At 47.3% G+C, this 19,039-nt stretch overlaps 1 protein-coding gene across 2 annotated transcripts in view; it reads left to right on the top strand.

Annotated features, from left to right (window-relative positions):
- Hs6st1 (heparan sulfate 6-O-sulfotransferase 1) overlaps positions 1-8,519 on the top strand; it is a 47,119-nt gene extending 38,600 nt beyond the window's left edge. For both annotated transcript variants that reach the window (XM_005315863.4, XM_078017286.1), the window contains one exon: positions 5,597-8,519. In XM_005315863.4, coding sequence (XP_005315920.2) covers positions 5,597-6,305 — 709 coding nt within the window. In that variant the 3' untranslated portion in view covers positions 6,306-8,519. The remainder of the gene's footprint in view (positions 1-5,596) is intronic.
- The last annotated feature ends 10,520 nt before the right edge of the window (positions 8,520-19,039 follow it).

Below are 19,039 nucleotides of genomic sequence, written 5' to 3'. Positions count from 1 at the left end.
TTCTTAGGTTTATAGATGTGCACCGCTGCACCCAGCTTACTTCAGTTATTTATATACAGACTGAACATTCTTTTTGCTTGAGACCACAAGTGTTTTAGATTCCAGATTCTTTCAGATTTGGGAATGTTTGTACATATATAAGGAGTAAATTCATTTGTTTCATATGCATCTGATACACATAGCTTGGAGGTTAATTGTATAGAACATTTTTAGTGTGCCTGGGTTTTGACAGAGGTCAGATTTTTCATCTGTGGTATCATGCCGTACTCTTAGTTTCTTTCAGGTTTTGGAGCATTTCAGATTTTGAATTTCCAGTTAGGGATGCTCAACATATAATTTATAGTTGCAGACAGTGCAGAAATACATAAAGAAAATGCTAAAGTCACCCATTTGAGTTGATAGATTTTCACTGAACTTTCAACTTTGTTGTAAGCTTGAAAATGTTTGTAATACAGTGTTGGGGGACGATCCCAACCTCCCAATCCTGAAGCAGCCATTGAGTAGTCCATTACCATCCTGGGTGGTGGGTTTGGTTGTTTTTTGGTTTTTTTTTTCCTGAACATATATAATTTTTACAAAATTGTGACCACAGTGCAGTTATCACTGCTCTGGTAGATGCAGGCATTTCTATTGTGGGCTGCAGGAGAGTCCATGGTGTGTGTTCATTCATCTTCCTCCTGTATTTCCATGTCTCCCTGGAACAGAGCCCTGTAGGAAACATGCTCCAGATGTGGCCATACCTCACCCCTTCTTTCCAGGTGGAATTACTGTGCAAGGCCCTCACCAAGCCACCAGCACTTTCCACATGCCTTGAGCCAGATTCATGGTCTTTTGATATTGTTCTTGCTGTGTTGCCGAGGCAGGCCTCAAATTCCTGGGCTCAAGCTACCCTCTCACCTTAGCCACTCAGGTAGCTGGGACTACAGGTGTGTGCCACTGTGTCTCCTGAGCCAGATTTAAGGTCTTGTCTCTGGTTGGAGTCCTGGGCTTCCAAGGAAGAGTCAGGAATGGTAGATGGAGGCATCATTTGTGTCAAACCAATCCTCTCGGGCAGAGGAGGGAAAATGAAGTCACCTCCAGTCACTGCTGTGCCCAGTGTTTAACTAAAACCATTTATTTTTTTTTTAAGCCAGTGCTGGGAATGGAACCTAGGGTCTCATGCATGCTAGGCATGATTCTAAGCTATACTGCCACACACACACACACCCCATCCCTTCACTAAAACTCTTGAGACTAAGGGATCTGTGAAGTAAAAGGGTTTACTGAGCTGTTTCAGATGCTACCCAAGAAAGGACAGGTCTTGGGACAAGATTCCATAGCCACCAGCAGCAAAGTTCAGTAGCAGTTAGAAGTACCTCCCCGGACTTAAGAGCCAAGAGTATTGTCATAGTGAAAATTGAGGGAAAGAAAACATAAATTGTTCACATTGAACCTAGTTGGCTGTAGATAAGAGGGACAGGATTATGTTAATAAGGGAAAGTTTTGAGATAGGTGCACAGTCCATAAATAAGTCTACTTATTGCTTCTGTATTGATATTAATAGTCCCAAAGGTTTATATGTAAATGAGGCATGGTGGTGCCTGGTCCTGAGATTTAAGTCAGGAATTTAGAAACAGTTTGTTGGTTTGGCCCTCCTCTTTCAGCCAATTAGTTAAAACTAAGTTCTTTTTCTCTCTTCTTTGCCATCCTCCTCCAGCCTTTGTAATTTATGACATCTCAGAGGTTTTGGGGGAGGTTATCAGCAAAGCTGCCTGCTCTGGCCTGGGGTCATTTGGCACTGAACCCAGTTTCCCCATCACTTATAAGGTCTAGTGGTGCTAGAATCATCTTGATCCAATCCTCATTGGAGCCCTAGCAGTTTCACAACTGTCAAAAGACCAGATTGAAGCTAATTTAAACTAAACATCTCAATTAACTCGATTTATGATTCTAAAATGAAGCAGCACTTCATTCCATAAAATAGAATGAATGATCCAATGATCTGAGCAGAGGAGGTTGGTTTTATAGAGAGAAAAGGCTGAAGAAAGCAGAAACAAAGAGCAGTTGGTCATTTTTCAAAAAATATTTATCTTTTAGATGTAGATGGACACAACACAATGCCTCTATTTTTATGTGGTGCTGAGGATCAAACCCAAATCCCGGTCCCGCTCATGCTAGGCAAGCGCTCTACCACTGAGCCACAATCCTCACCCCAGCAGTTGGTCATTTTAAAGTTACTTTCCTTGTAAGGGGGGGGCAGAGAGACAGACTAATGAAGGGGAAATAACTGGTTAATATCAGGTTAGGTTTTTTTTTTTTTTTTGTAAGGATTAATTAAGGCAAAGAGAACTTTTGTTATCCTACCCATTGAAACTGGCCTGTTGGGGAAATTTGTTTGTTGCTGTCTCCTAATTTCTCCAAATCATCAGCTAAGTTTGACAACTAAGCTTGTGTTTGGTGATACGGAATTTTAGCGTGAGTCACTCCATTTTGGTTTTTAGTGTGGTCCATTGGGCCAGTGTAGGAGTCTTGTCCAAAACAGACTATAATTCTTATTTAACAGACTCAAGAAGAAAACGTCCTCCTTACCCACCAGGATCTTACATGATTGTAGGGCACTTTAAACCAGTGCCCACAAAAATGTCAGAACAGCTGAAGGTCAGAGAATGCATTAGAACAGCCATAATTAAATGCCAGAGTGCATGATCCCAGCGATAAATCCCATGGGCTGTCAGGAGAAGCTGCTTTCCACATAGATGAGAAATACTCCACAGGGCAGAAGTTCTTTGAGGTCTCATGCTTTATCTTTGAATTCCGTGTGAATTTTGCATTCTGAGCCATTACCCATTTGAGCTTATTTTTCTATAAAATAGGCAAGACCCTCCTTAGCCTGGCTTTGCCTGAGCCTCCAGCCTCCACTGCACTTCCTTCTTGAGACAAGGCCACGCCCCCACTGTAAGGCTTCCTCTGAGAAGCCCCCCTGTCCGCCCACATTCGAGATTGGTACCCACAGCCCCAGGGATCGCCACCTCCCTTTCTCTTCTGGTCCTACTCCACCCAAACCAGAGCACTTGGAAATGGTACTGGAAAGCCAACATACCCCACCTCTCAGCCTTGGGACACCCCGCTGTGGAACAGGAGAAATGCCTGCCCTCCCTAAGCAGACACCCAAGTACTGGCTGCTGTCATCAAGGGCCAGAGGCATTGCTACTTCATGTCCTTTGTCAAGCATTAGTGTGGAGGTTTAGAACCTGCCAGGACAGGGGCTACTACTTCACCCCATGTCAGCCCCACAATGTATCCAATCCCAGAACCCACTGGCCAACAGTCCACCAGTTCCCATGTGACAATGATGAGCTGCCCAGATATGAATTCATGGCCAACTAAAGGGTTGGAGGCCAAATACTGACAGCACAGCCATTTCCGCTTCCCAATGCTCCTGGCCCCTCCCAGGTAGATGGATCCCTTCCTATGCAGCCCACCTAGGCCCATCCTGCCCTGTGGCCAAGGCCAGCTAGCCCTCAGACTGATGTGGGCACTTGGCACTCTCAGCAGTCTCTCCCCCATCGCCCTGGGCAGCATGAGCTGTCCCAGAATTACCAGGACTGGCTGGCACATACAGGCCTAGGGACAGTATGCCCACAACTATAGAGGTGCTGCCCACAGCCCATCCTGTCACAGACTGGAGGGTGGTTAAGAGCAGCCAGAGTTGCAAGGGAGGCTCAAAGGAAGAAGTATAGGCAGGGCCACCTCTTAAACCTTGGGTGACCAGTACATGCCCTACTGCAGGGTGACTGCTGAGAGTCCAGAAGGGCACACAGTAGGCATCCAGACACCTGCAGTGGAGGTCAGTGTGCTGTGGGTACTATGTAGGGGAGGACCACTGTGCTCATAGAAGGTTCCAGGGGCCTGTCGCCCTGAAAGAGCATAATTTGCTACTGAACAGGGTCCCCTGATCCTCTGCCTCTGGGTTAGCAGTAGTGAAGTCCCTGGGGTCAGAGCTGTTCCTGTTTTCATCCCCAAGTCCCTCTGGATGACGAGACCAACCACCAGCCGGATGCTCGGGCTCGGTGAGACCTGAGCTTCCTTCATGGAGAAGCCACGGAGCAGTCAGGCTCATTACTGCAGTTAGTTAACAAACCACAGGGCAGCCCCAGCTGACCCGGCAGCTGGCCATCCTCGCCATCCCAAAGTGGAGACATTCCCCCATCACTGAAACCCACAGGAGCCTCCCCCTCCTGGCTCACTGCAGTAGTGTTGGCATAGAAGGGACAGGGAGGTGACATGCTGGAGATGTGGAGGTGGCTGGGCACTGGAGGTGAGAGAGCGCAGCAGGAGCAAAGGTACAAAGTGGCCTGGGAAGCTGTGTGAGACCAAGGCTCTGGCTTTGGCAAGATGGCCAGTTTCCCTGTGAGGCAGCGGGAGCCTCTTGGACTGTCCTGCAGGATCTATCTTGTCTGCCTTCCTTCCCTTCTTTAAATCTTTTGTCACGACATGTTTGGTACATACAGAACTTGCACGATGTACGTAAGAAATAAATCATAATAAACACTGTATCCCCACTGCCGTCCTCCAGAATCAGGACATGATCAGAGCCACCATGAGCAGCCCTGGTGCTGTGCCTGGCCTCTCCTGCCCCCAGAACACACCAGGTCTAGCCTCTGACTTAAATTTTCCATATGTGTCATCTTTCACACTTTTTGATAATTTTCATATATGTGTGTCACTAATTTTTCTTGGGTTTTGTTTATTCTGAGAAACTTGATAAACATACTTGGTGAAGTTTTCTTGTTTTCTCTACAATGCCTTATTCTTCCAATTTGCCCATGTTGTGAACAGCTGAGTAGTATTCCTCCAGAATATGCCACCACTAATGAATGTGCCCATGCCGTAGGGTAGGTGTCTAGGGGAGTCACCAGCAATGCTGCTGTGGACAGTCTTATCTATGCCTCCTGCTGCACATGACAAGATTTCTGTGGGATGTTTGCCTTGGAGAGGAATGGAGGTGTCATGGGGTGTGTGCATGCTGAGCTTTCCGGTGAAGACCTTAAACACCTGTTCCCATTCACATCCTACATTCATGCCCAGCTATTGGCCAGATTTTTTCTTCTTGTCACTCAAGTACTATCTCTTGATGGCTTAACATGCCATTGCCTCAGTGATCAACATAGTGGAGCATTTTTCCAAGGGCTTTTTTGACCAGTTTCCTTGTTGCAGCTCCCAGACACAGGAACACTGTCACTCTTCTTATTAAAGGTGGAGTTTAGAAGCGAGGTATGGGAAGAAGGCAAGGAGCAGCAGATGTCACTAAGTGTGAGGATAGTCATAGGAGCTCCTGAGAACAACCCCTAGCCTATAGCCTAGCCACAGAGGTCACGCATTGCAGGACACCCCTTGGTGGTCTCACTTGGTACCTTTGTTCCCTGGATGAGTTCCTTCACATCTCAGACCCCAGAAATAGGATTCTGACAGCTAAATACAGCAGTTAGTATCAGGGATGAAGTTACTTGTTCCGTAGTCCTGCAGTGGACACCCATATAGTCATAGCTCCAGCCTCTCCTCCGGCCTCATCACCCGTCTTACCTTAACTCCTCTCCTGGTCTCCTTCTCCTTGCAGGAAGTTCTACTACATCACCCTGCTACGAGACCCCGTGTCGCGCTACCTGAGTGAGTGGCGGCACGTGCAGCGTGGGGCCACGTGGAAGACATCACTGCACATGTGTGATGGGCGCACGCCCACGCCCGAGGAGCTGCCACCTTGCTACGAGGGCACGGACTGGTCGGGCTGCACGCTGCAGGAGTTCATGGACTGCCCGTACAACCTGGCCAACAACCGCCAGGTGCGCATGCTGGCGGACCTGAGCCTGGTGGGCTGCTACAACCTGTCCTTCATCCCCGAGGGCAAGCGGGCCCAGCTGCTGCTGGAGAGCGCCAAGAAGAACCTGCGCGGCATGGCCTTCTTCGGCCTGACCGAGTTCCAGCGCAAGACCCAGTACCTGTTCGAGCGGACGTTCAACCTCAAGTTTATCCGGCCCTTCATGCAGTACAACAGCACGCGGGCGGGCGGCGTGGAGGTGGACGAGGACACCATCCGGCGCATCGAAGAGCTCAACGACCTCGACATGCAGCTCTATGACTATGCCAAGGACCTTTTCCAGCAGCGCTACCAGTACAAGCGGCAGCTGGAGCGCCGGGAGCAGCGCCTCAAGAGCCGCGAGGAGCGCCTGTTGCATCGCGCCAAGGAGGCGCTGCCACGGGAGGACGCGGAGGAGCCAGGCCGAGTGCCCACCGAGGACTACATGAGCCACATCATCGAGAAGTGGTAGTGGTGGCGGCCGCTGGGGAGGCCTCGCAGGGGCAGGGGTGAAATGGGACGCAGACTCACACACAAAAGGGCCCACCCAAAACTGTTGAGGGGAGCATCCCAAACCCTTTTATCAGAAGGCAGATACATCCTGGGAAGAAATGGAGTGGGGAAAGGGTGGGCCAGGCAGGGCCGGTCTTGCTGTTCGCCACAGTCTGGAGGCCTGACGACGTGTGCAGCCCTGTAGGTCAGAAGAAGGTGTGCTAGGATGCCCCAGGCATGTTGGGCATGATGGGGCTTTGGGTAGGTGGCTCTCTGCTCTCCTCACCCCCACATCACTGTCACAACAGCAGGAAGTTTGGAGAAGAGAGACATCAGAGTGAGGATGTGCCAGGAATGATTCCCACACCAACTATGCACACATTTGTACTCTCTTGCCCTCTGTCCCCCAGTAAGGACGAGAGACCAACTCCAAGCAACCAACCTGAAGCTTTTTGGCCTTTGAGGGCCCTGATACCCCCTGGGAACCCAGGCAGCTGTCTAAAGTGTCCTCAGGACCGGAACTCTAGGTTCAGCCATCCATAGCTGCTTGACGGTCAGAAGCCACCCCAGCTGCGGCAGAGGAGACTGGTGACCTCTAGGAAGCTCACTTCTCTCTCTGGCCCATGGTCAAAATTCAGTCCAACCTGGTCTCTAGGGGTGACCACCCAGGCTGACCAGGCTCAGACAGCAAGGGCATGGGCATTAAGAACTCTCCCACCCCTGTTCTTTCTGACCCTCTGCCCCCAACCCCATCACTGGGGCAATTAGTCAAGGGCTCACATCCCACTGCTTCTACAACCCTGAGTATAAAAGTACAATAAGCATCCATCGGCTGGAAGGTGAAACCACACTGCTGCCGTGAGCCGTACCCTGGGGCCATAGTAGTTCTGGATGGCCAGGATGAACCAAGTTAGATTCCGATTTTCAACTAGGGTTGGAAGAAACAGCTCTGGTACCCAGATACTCAGCCCTCCCGACCCTGGCTCTCTGCACTTCCCTGCTCCTCCCAAAGACTGGCCAGGCCCTGTTTCCAGCAGCCCCGCAGGCTAGCCAGTGGCCCTACTAGAAGCCATGTTGTGAACACTTGACTCGTGCCCCCCATTCATTCTAGGAGGCGTAGGGGAGTCCTCACCTGAGTGTCAGGCAATCTGGCTCTGCAGAGGGCATGTGCATGTGCCCAGAGGCTGCAGGCTGACCCCGGAGCAGGACAGGGACCTCTTTCCTGCCCCGGGTTTCTTTTGGCCACCCTTGCTGTCCCACCATGGAATGAAGGCATCTGTTGCCACAGGCAGGGGGCAAGGGACTTTTTGGTGTCGCAAGGCAAGATAGGCTCTAGGTGGGCATCATCCAGCCCAGAGCCACCTCCCGCGTGAGTGGCCACACTGAGGAGGTGGGCACCAAGGTGAGTCAGCAGGGTGGCTGTTTTAAAGAGAGGCCAAGCCACGTGGAAGGATCAGTTCTGATGCTTGTCTGGGGTGGGCATACTCCGAGGAGAGGACGAGTTTGCTGGGGGAGCCCTGCAGTCTTTCACAGGCCACAGGAAGTGGGTACCCAAGTCTCAAGACGGCCTCTCCTTGGTGTGCTTCCCGTGTGCGCAGGCCTGAGTGTAGGATCTGATTTGTACATATTGGAATATGTTTTCACTTACGCCCCGCTGTCCCAACTCTCATGGAAGCATGGGTCTCTCCTCAATATCTGCTGCATTGGGAAAATAGCCCCCTCTCAGGCCATCACCAGGCTGAGGTACCCTCAGTTCCTCGGCCGTCCAACCCAGCACTTCCCACTCAGGCCACCTGCTTTGGGGGCAAAGTTTCCTTGTGCCCACAGCACCTAGATGTCCCAGGACTCAGAGGACAGAAGCCAGCAGGCAGTGAGCTAACAACTTGGTCACAAGCACCCTACAGACCTGCAGATGTCCCCTCCTGGAGGGGGCACCAGGGACAGCAGAACTGTCCAATCAACACGTCTGAACTTTTTGGGAACTGGAACTGTTTAACTTGAACCCAGGAGCGTTTAAAAGCTTTATTTATTTATAGCTTCTTATTAAAAAAAAAAAAAAGTGTTGAGAAGAAATCTTTTGGTTATTCATACAAAAAAATGAGTTGATAATGGAAAGGCAAGTCATAATCATCTAATTGTTTTTGTCTAGGTTGAGAATGAATGTTAGCAGATGAAATAAACCTCTGAAAAGGAAGGCTGTGTGCTGTGGTCTGTGGTGGCAGAGCCGTCCCCGGCATGGTGGCTGCCTGCCCCATGTGATTAAAATAGCCTCCCTGAGCACAGGCGGTCTTGTGGGTGCAGAGGGCCCAGGGAGAGCAGTAACATGGAATGAGAGGTGCCCAGCGTAAAAACTGTGACTGTCCTTACCACAGAGAGGAACAGTGCATTAATCATTCATTACAGTGTTTGGAAAGACGACAGAAGGCGGCTGACAGGGACAGTGATGCCATTTGGTTACATTGGCAATGACCTCTTTTCAACTTTTCAACTTTTATTTGGAAAGACTTCAAAAAAATCGAACATAGACACTAGGAAGCTCTGTATTCGTTCCTTTTATGTTGCCAATAACCCAACACCACAGACTGCATGAGTTACGAAGGAATGAAGGTTTAATTTGGGCTCATAGTTCCAGTCCAAGGTCAAGGGACAGCATCTGATGATGGCCTCACAGGCACAGTCCTTCCTGCCTTGTGGCTCGGGGCATCACACAGCAAGAAAGGAAATCTGTGTGTCCTCTGTGGTCTCTATAAAGCCAGCAGGAGTGGAACTTAGACTCCACCCTGATTAGACTTTGTCTAATCCCACTCACCGCCAAAGGCCCCACCTGTGGCCTCTGTGGTCAGATGCAGTTCCCACGTCACAGTTGGGCTTGAGTTCAACACAAGCAACCGTATCCAACCACAGCAAGCTGCAGGTAGTGTGCTGACACATTTTTTTACTCTCTGCTCACACTCCCATTTGTCTGGCATGCACACATGTGCACACTCACATGAAACATTTGAAAACAGACTGTGCTCATCAGAATACTTCAGTCCTAGATGCTTCCACACCTGTCCCCTAAGAACGATATCGGGCTACAGAACTCAACCCCGTTATCACATCCCCAAAACTTAATATTGATATATCGTTATGTAATGATCTATAACCAGAGTTTCGTCTTGTCCCAAAGATGTCTTCAGAAGGCCTTTGGAACCCCAGGACCTCACAGTTCAGCTAATGACTCCCCTCACCTCCTTCATCCAGAGTCCCTGGGCTGATAGGCCTGCACCACCGTGCCCAGCATTATTTCTTTTAATATTGATATTTTTGACTAAGTCAGTTCTCATTTCCTCGTGATTGGATTTGGTTAACATCTTGGGCCTGAATGTCAGGCAGGGGAGGTGGTTCTCCGGGTGAACGCTCTGGTGCTAGTTTTATTTCTCTGTTTTGCCGGGGCAGGGATACACCTGCTTGCTCCCCACTGACTGGCTGCAGAGGAGGAGTTAGAAGAGCCACAGGGAGCCCAGGCCAGCTCTCAGCAGAGCCCCTAGGAGGCGGTCACCTGGGGGCTTGTGCCTGCAATTTAGTCAAAACAAACAAAAGTGAACACCTCCTGCAGACCGGGCCTTTGTGGAAGAATCATGGCACCAGCAGAACAGGAGGAGGATGAAGCTGCCCCTTCAGAGCCCAGCCTCAGACCCCAACACGTGGGTCCAAGGAAGGAAGGAGCGGCCACTCTAAGGAACTGCCTCCACGTGCAGAGATCTCCAGGAGCTTCAGCCCCTCCTAAATCCTTCATTTGAGGTTTCTTTGGGATACTGTGGACCAGACCTCCACCCGGCTCTTGCTACGGAGGACCCAGGATGAAAGGGTGGCTTTTTGGCAGCTCTCGTTCAGCCCTGTAGGGCTGGTGTTGTGATCAGAGTTGAAATCAGTCCTGAAAATAGCTCTCCTAAAAACAGGGGTTTTTTTCATCCTCCTCTGTCGGTGTCAAGTTGAAGACTACTTGGAAGCCAGATCCAGGGGCTCCAGTCACCCCCAGCCCCCAGCCTTCATCACTTCTGGTGCACGGCTCCTGATGAGGTCAGGCCCACCTGCTGGCGGCCCCCTGCACCCTCCAGTAACGTTGAGAAACCACATCTCTCCTTCCTCCCCAGATCTCTGGGTTCAGACAAAAGCAGAACCCTCTTCGCCTACCATCAAACCCACACCACGACTGGCTGTCACCCAGCCCAATCCTGCTGTCTTCTCTCAGTCCCCAGCAGGCCTGGCTTGTCCTCACCTTCTCAGTCGGGGACACCTCTGCACACTTGCTGCCTCTTTTCTTTCTTGAAGACGCTGCGTCCTGACTGTCCCCTTCTAGGCCTGGTCTCACAGGTGCCTAGCTTAGGACCCCTGCTCCCCTTAATAGGGGCATAGAGGAAAGCCTGGCCTCTGGCCAACCTCCCAGGGATGGGAGCCCCAAGTCCCTCTGGAAATATGCAGGTGGTCTTGGGGGAACACTGGGTGACAGGGCTGCTTTTCCCACAGAGGCCTCACCCCAGGGTGCAAAGGGACGCCCACTCTTGTGGGAAAGCCTGGTCTTGCTCACGGACAGACGGGCTGCCGTTTTCTCTCTGTCAGTTGGGAATGCTGCTGGGGATCCCGCCTCCTTACCTCCAGTGGAGGAGCTGGGCCTGGCAAGGTCTTCGCCCTGGGCCCACTCCTGCCCTGATGACAGAGGGACAGTCCCCTCCCTGGGAGGGCTCACTAAAAAGCAGGGTCCTGGCGTTAACCTGAACCAATGGGATCAGACCCACGGCTTGGGCCACCACGCAGCAAAACCACGTGGACCCCAGTCCCTCCTACCTGAGGACCATCCTGGATTCCTTTTCCTGCAGTTCTGGGCATTGAACCCAGGACCTCCCACACGCTGGGCGGAGCTACACCCCCAGCCCTGCTATTTATTTATCTTGAGAGACAGTCTCACCAAGTTGCTGAAACTAGCCTCAAACTTGCAATCCTCCTGCCTCAGCTTCCCAAATCTCTGGGATTACAGCATGCACCACCATACTCAGCTCCCCACCACCCCTTTTTTTCCTCCCCAAATTGCTGAGAATTTCCCACCCATCACCCTCCACCCACCCTGCATGATCCGGTCATCTTGTTTCCTGCCCTCCAGGGCTGGGTGGGTCTCTGTCCTATCTTCTCCTAGCACATAGCCTGCTATGTTGCCCCCTGGGTCTCTGCTCACTCCAGCTTCCTGTCTAACAGACCAGACCAGCCCACTCCCAGCCCAGCCCAGCCCAGCCCAGCGCCCCAGGCCCTCTGGTGGAGCAGGGTTCCTGGCCCAGGCTGAGGAGGGTCTAGACACACAGCACCGCCCAGACTTGCTCTAAATATCCCTTTTTTAAAGAAACCCCTCACATTCCCTGAAGGATGATTTACATTTTTTCAAACTGTGTCCGGTCTAGTGATGTCTCTGCTGGTTTGAACCAGTCTCTTAGGGTCCCCTCTCCATCTCTGCTTCCCCTTCACTCTGGGTGAAGGCACACTCAACCCCTAGCAGTGACAAGTTACCCACACAGGGTCCCCCGGCCACGTTGTCAGGGCCTTGGCCAGGATGCCAGTCCCTGTCCCCATGGGGTGCCCAGGACAGATGGAACTCAGGGGTCTCCCCTGTTGGCTCAGGCAAGGCACAGAGAGCCCTCCTTGGGGCCATCTGCCCCATCCAAGGCTTGGCTGCTGAGTCCCCACCTCAGCACAGGTTTCTAACTCCCAGACACAGGATCCCCCTGTCACTTGACCCCTCTGTTCCGCTGTGCCTTGGCTTCCAGACTGGCAGCTCTCAGCCCCTCCACCTGTTCCTACAGCCTCCGCCCAGGCAGGGACCACGTGTCTCCCTCCCTCGCCGCCCCAGTCCCCACAGCTCCCAGCACCTTGGCAGCTTCCCCCAGTCCTCCCTGTTCCCTGCCCTCCCCCTCCCTCTGGCTCCTCGGAGCCCTGATTTCTATGTGAGAGGCAGCCTGGGGACTTTGCAAAAACACTTTTCTTTTTCAAACAAAAAGCCAGGCATTCAAGACCCAGAGGCCGAAACTCCAGGGAGTCTGCTGTGAGCCTCTGGCTTCCAGCTCAGCAAAGCTTCTTTGTTCCCAACGGAGCCCGCCCTTCCCCAAGCCCTAAGCCAGCCCGGGGCACTTCAGGCAATATTGTTCCAGAGATGCTGAATGACAGGGGCTTGGTGTTTCCACAGTCCCCTCTCCAGGGAGTGGTGTGGTATGACAAAGCCTAGGGGTTGGGGGGGGGGGCAGGAAGAGCTTGGAGGGGCGCTTGGCTCAGAAAAAGGGCTTGAACTGGGCCTAACAAAGGACCCGCCTGTGGGACTTGCTCAGTCTTATTTAAGGAGCAGTCTGCCCCACAGTCTGAACCTGTGTTTCCAGAGGATGTCCAGAGGCACTGCGGTAGCTGCCTGAGGGGTACCTGCCTATTTTCAGCTGGCTGTCCCTGCCGTCAGGGCCTGTTCCTCTTGAAAGGATTAGAAACTGGAGCCTTGCAGCAGAACCTGCTTTCTGTGCCTCCTAGGCGTAGAACCTCCACGGACCAGTGGGCCAGCCTCTACTTCCCAGTCTCCCTTACAATGAGATGTGGTTCACCCCCATTGCTGAAAGCTCTGTCCTTGTCCCCAAAGCCAATCCAATCATGAAGATGAGGTTTTGAGGAAAAGGAAAAAGAATGTTTATTGCTTTGTCAACACAGGGGACTCTTACCCCAGAGTCTGTGATTCTGCCCATCACGGAAACCAGGGCTTTTAAAGAGGTGATTCCAAGGCTACATTTCAAGTGTTCCCAGTCTGGAGATGTAATTCACTTGCTAATTTGAGAGTCATTTCTTAGATCCTCTGGTGCCATCCCCAAAGTCTGAATTACTTCATTTCACAGTAGCCAAGCAGCAAGGGCTATATTCAAAGCGCAAAGTGGACCACTATTATACCACCCTTCTATGACCAACAGAGTATCAGAGGAAATGTCACTTGGTTCTTAAAGAAACAATCCTGAAAGAGAAGCAGCTGGCCTTGCTTCTTCTTTCCTCCTACCTAATGGCTAGACTGAGGATGTGATGTCTGGAGCTCAAGCATCCATATTGGACCAAGAAGTAGAAATCATGTTTTGAGGATAGTAGAGCAACAATATAGGTCCCTGGAGATTATAAAAAAAACACCCTAACAGCTTTGGACTGCCCACTTTAAGACTTTATCTGTGTACAAGAGAAGTAACCGTGTACCTTGTTGAAGCCAGTGTCTCTTGGGGTTTCTATCCTTCTCTAATGAGAAGTGTAATACATGAAAGGATCACTAAAGATCATAAATTGCTGCAAAGAAAACACAATTGAAGGCCGCAGCCTAGTAACAGCACCGTCAATCCACACTGCTGGGGATTACTGAGTACAGCCTGCCCACCTGCCCCCCTCCTGTTCCTGGCCTCATTTATCTGGAAGCATTAATATGCAGAGAATGGAAAGATATTTTTTCCTTTTCTACCTATTGAATTTTAAATTTGAATGGATCACCTATTCAACAGTATCTGACTGAAAATAAAAACTAAAGCAAAATTTTCTTCAAGTTACCGATTGAGGCCAGGGTGGAAATCCAGCTTGGAGGAATGAAGGAAAGATACAAAGTTCATCTGTAACATTTTCTATATTTTAATTAGAAAGTAAGATGGGCAAAGGGACAGTTGTCACTCCTGGGTGATGGGTGATAGTTATATCTATATATTTGTATATAAATAAATATTTTATGATGATGTTAATAATATAAATACTAGAAAATAAAAACATCCTTTGTACTTTTCTGCATGATCTTATATGACTCAAAAATAAAAGTGGCAATTGTTAAAAGTCTGCCTGGAGGCAAAAGCTAACGGTTAAAATTTAGTTTTGAGAGTCCTGAGGCAAAAAGGGGCACTGTCACCTGGGTCCAAGGATTCCCAGGATGTGTACAGAGGAGCCCACCAGGACTGGGGAGTCAGGGATGTGGGTGGTGGCAGCTGCGGGCTTTGAGCACCTGTTTGCACACCCCATGGCTGAAAGCAATGACCTCCATCTTGGGTCACCTTCATCACCATCTTCAGTAGGAGCAACTCCCAGTTTGGAACTCTGACTGGCCAGGTCTAACTGCCCCCCTCCCCAGCAGCCACTGTCCCAGCACAGTGACACTCTGGTTACCCTCACTATCCCGAGGGCGGAGATGCCAGCTAACAACAGACCACCCAAATATTGGATGAGAAGGAAAGCAGGAAAGATACTGATCTCCAACCAAAAATATCCTTGTTTCTTCCTTCAAGATTTTTTTTTTTCTTCTCCCTCTCTATTCTCCGGCCCTCACATCCCCAACATTTGTGAAACCAAGGACTTTGCATGAACTAGGATTTTGAGGACAGGGAGGTCTGAATAGGATATTACAATTGTGTTTTATATATATATATTTTTTTGGTTTGTTTGTTTTCCCTTTTTTTCCCATCAATTTCTACTGTTTTTACCTCTTTTTATCTCTTTTTAATTTTTCTTGATATATATATATATATATATGCTTGTTTTATGTCCTCTACTGTCTTCCCACTTATCTGTCTACCAAAAATTACTTCCTGTCTCTTCTCCTGCTACTAATCTTCCTCTTAGGTTCCTCTTTCACACTTCCTAAGATTTAATAACTCTACATCCATCCTCACCTCCTACCTCCTTGGCATATCATCCTACTCCTCACCCCCAGTTCTTTGTCCACCATCAGAAACTGTAAACCCTTTTACAAACCTACTGAGTATATTGTAGATAATAATTGAATTCAACATTTCTGTACATTGTGACCAAACTGCAAAAGTCTTAATAGCAAACATTTTTTTTAGGGTGTATATTATTTATACTGGGATCTATTAACATTGTCCTTCACCTCAAAGGAGAGGTATTGAAACCCTACAGGGGCACTATAAGCCTATAGGGTAACAGTAATGCCTGGGATCCACAGAGCTAGAAGGGCAGACACACAAGCAATATGAAAAGACAAGGGAAGAACGTGCCCCAAACAAATCAAGATACCACATTATTAGAATCCAGGGCCAGCACAGCAGATGAAATGACAGAGAAGGAGTTCAGGATGCACATAACTAAAATGTTCTGTGAATTCAAGGATGATATAAGAGAGCAAATACAGACAGCAAAAGATCATTTTGACAAAGAGCTACATAAACAAATACAGATTCTAAAAAAACAAACAGAAATCCTTGAAATGAAAGAAACAATAAACCAAATTAAAAGTTCAATTGAAAGCATTACCAACAGATTAGACCACTTGGGAGACAGGACCTCAGACAATGAAGACAAAATATATAATCTTGAAAAGAATGTAGACCACATAGTGAAAATGGTAAGAAACCATGAACAGAACATTCAAGAAATATGGGGTAGCATAAAAAGACCAAATTTAAGAGTTACTGAGATAGAGGAAGGAATAGAGTTCCAAACTGAAGGAATAAACAGTCTATTCAATGAAGTGATATCAGAAAATTTTCCAAACATGAAGAATGAATTGGAAAACCAAATTCAAGAGGCTGATAGGACACCAAGTATACAAAATCTCAACAGAACCACACCAAAGCATGTTATAATGAAAAGGCCTAACATACTGAATAAGGAGAGAATATTAAAAGTCACGAGAGAAAGGAATCAGATTACATATAGGGGAAAACCAATTAGACTATGTGCAGATTTTTCAACCCAGACACTAAAAACTACAAGATCCTGGAACAACATATACCAAGTTCTGAAACAAAATGGATGCCAACCAAGAAAAAGCAGTTGTGAAATTCATCTGGAAAAATAAGAGACCCAAAATAGATAAAGCCATCCTTAGCAAGACGAGTAAAGCAGGTGGCATCACTATACCTGACCTTAAACTATACTACAGAGCAATAGTAACAAAAAACAGCATGATATCAGCACCAAAATAGACTGGTAGACCAATGGTACAGAACAGAAGGTACAGAGACTAACCTACATAATTATAGATATTTTATATTAGACAAAGGCACCAAAAACACACATTGGAGGAAAAAATAGTCTCTTCAACAAATGGTGCTGGGAAAACTGAAAATCCACATGCAACAACGTGAGATTAAACCCCTATCCCTCACCATGCACAAAACTCAACTCAAAGTGGATCAAGAACTTAGGAATTAAACCAGAGACCCTGCATCTAATAGAAGAAAAAAATAGGCCCAAATCTTCATCATATCGGATTAGGCCCCTACTTCTTTAATAAGACTTCTATAGTGCAAGAATTAAAATCATGAATTAATAAATGAGATAGATTAAAATTAAAAAGCTTCTTCCCAGCAAAAGAAACAATCTGTGAGGTGAATAGAGAGCCTACAGCTTGGAAGCAAATTTTTACCTCTCACACATCAGATAGAGCACTAATCTGTAGGGTATATAAAGAATTCAAAAAGCTAAATACCAAATAATAATAATAATAATAACCCAATCAATAAATGGGCCAAGGACCTGAACAGACAAGTCTCAGAAGATGATGTACAATCAATCAACAAATATATGAAAAAATGTTCAACATCTTAGATGGGGGAATGGGTATTTGGTAGAGTTCTTACCTCCCATGCAATTAGAGAAATGCAAATCAAAAATACTCTTGAGATTTCATCTCACTCCAGTCATAATGGCAGCCATTAAGAATACAAACAACAGTAAATGTTGGCAAGGATGTGGGGGAAAAGGCACACTCATACATTGTTGGTGGACCTGCAAATTGGTGCAGCCAATCTGGAAAGCAGTATGGAGATTCCTTGGAAATCTGGGAATGGAACCACCATTTGACCCAGCTGTCCCTCTCCTTGGTCTATACCCAAAGGACCTAAAAACAGCATACTATAGTGATGCAGCCACATCAATGTTTATAGCAGCACAATTCACAATAGCTAAACTGTGCAACCAATGTAGATGCCCTTCAGTAGATGAATGGATAAAGAAAATGTGGCATATATACACAATGGAATATTACTCAGCATTAAAAGAGAATAAAATCATGGCATTTTCAGGTAAATGGATGGGTGCTGGAGAATATAATGCTAAGTGAAATTAACCAATCCCAAAGAAACAAATGCCAAATGTTTTCTCTGATATAAGGAGGATGATTCATAGTGGAGTAGGGAGGGGGAGCATGGGAGGAATAGACGAACTCTAGATAGGGCAGAGGGGTGGGAGGGGAAGGGAGGGAGCATGGAGTTAGAAATGATGGTGGAATGAGAAGGACATCATTATCCTAAGTACATGTATGAAGATACAAATTTATGTGAATAAATACTTTGTATATATGTGTAATATGAACTCTAATGCATTATGCTGCCATACGTAACAATTTAGAATAAAAATAAAAAATAAAAGAGGTGGGCCAAAGCAGTACTGCATGCCTGTATTCCAGGTTCTCAGGAAGATTAGGCAGGAGGCTTGCAGGCTGGAAGCTAGCCTCAGCAATCTAGCAAGATCTTGTCTCAAAAAAGGGCTGGGGATGTGGCTCGGTGGTTGAGTGCCCCTGAGTTCAATCCCGGATACCCCCACTCCAAAAAAAGAAGGTCCTGAATATGTACAGACTCTTGTTATTGTTCCCTAAACAATGTATCCTATTCACATAGGATTTACATTGTATCAGATTTTATAAGTAATTGAGAGAAGACAAAGGATATGGGAGCCTGTGCATATGTTCTAATGCAAGCACTATTCCATTTCATATAAGGGACGTGAGCAGATTCTGGTATCCTAGTGGGGCTTCTGGCACCAATCCCCAGGGATACTGAGAAACAACTGCATATTTATTTCTTCTCTTGTTTTTTATGATTGTTTATACTTCTCCTTGCTTTGGGTTTTTCTAGGTTCTTGAGGTTTGAGCTTGTATTTTAGATTTGAAACTTTTCCTCTTCTCTAATGTTAGCATTTTGTGCTACAGATTTCCCTCTCAGCACTGTTCTAAGTGTATCGCATGAATTTCAACGTTACATATTCATTTTCATTCCATTCAATGTGTGTTTTGTTTTGTTTTGTCTTGGTGAGACGTCCTCTTTGATTCATGGATTGCTTAGAAGGATATCTAGTTTCCAAATGTTTGGAAAATTTTCTGTTCTCTTTCTGTTATTAATCTCCAGTTTTATTCCATAGGGTCCAAGAACACCCACTACATGATTCCAGTTATTTTAAATTTGTTGAAATTCATTTTATCATCAAGCATGTGCCTTATCTCAGTTTATGTCCCATGAGCACTCGTAAAGAAGATACGTGTTGCTGATTTGGGGCAGAGTTCTATAAATAGCAAACTAAGACTGTTAGGTGTTTATTTTTTCTATTATCACATCAAATTGTCTTATTGTTCTATCAATTTTTTTATTTTTTAATGTTTACTTTTTAAGCATGTAAAAACATCAAAAAAAATTTTAAAATATATGCTACCTAGCACATACTTAAAGATTTTTAAAATTTGTTCTTTTTAGATATACATGACAGTTGAGTATATTTTGACATATTTTATACATGGAATATAAGTTACTCTACTTAGGATCCCATTCTTGCAGTTGTACAGGGGGAGGAGTTTCACTGATCGTGTATTTATATACGATTCATTCTACTGTCTTTTCTATTCCAATTCCCCCTCCCTTCCCTTCACTTCCCCTTGACTAATCCAATGAACTTCTATTCTTCCCT

Source organism: Ictidomys tridecemlineatus, chromosome 7, assembly GCF_052094955.1.
Source record: "Ictidomys tridecemlineatus isolate mIctTri1 chromosome 7, mIctTri1.hap1, whole genome shotgun sequence".
NCBI classification, from domain to species: domain Eukaryota; kingdom Metazoa; phylum Chordata; class Mammalia; order Rodentia; family Sciuridae; genus Ictidomys; species Ictidomys tridecemlineatus.
Note: the sequence above shows the minus strand (reverse complement) of the source record. Positions and strands in the feature narration are given on the sequence as shown.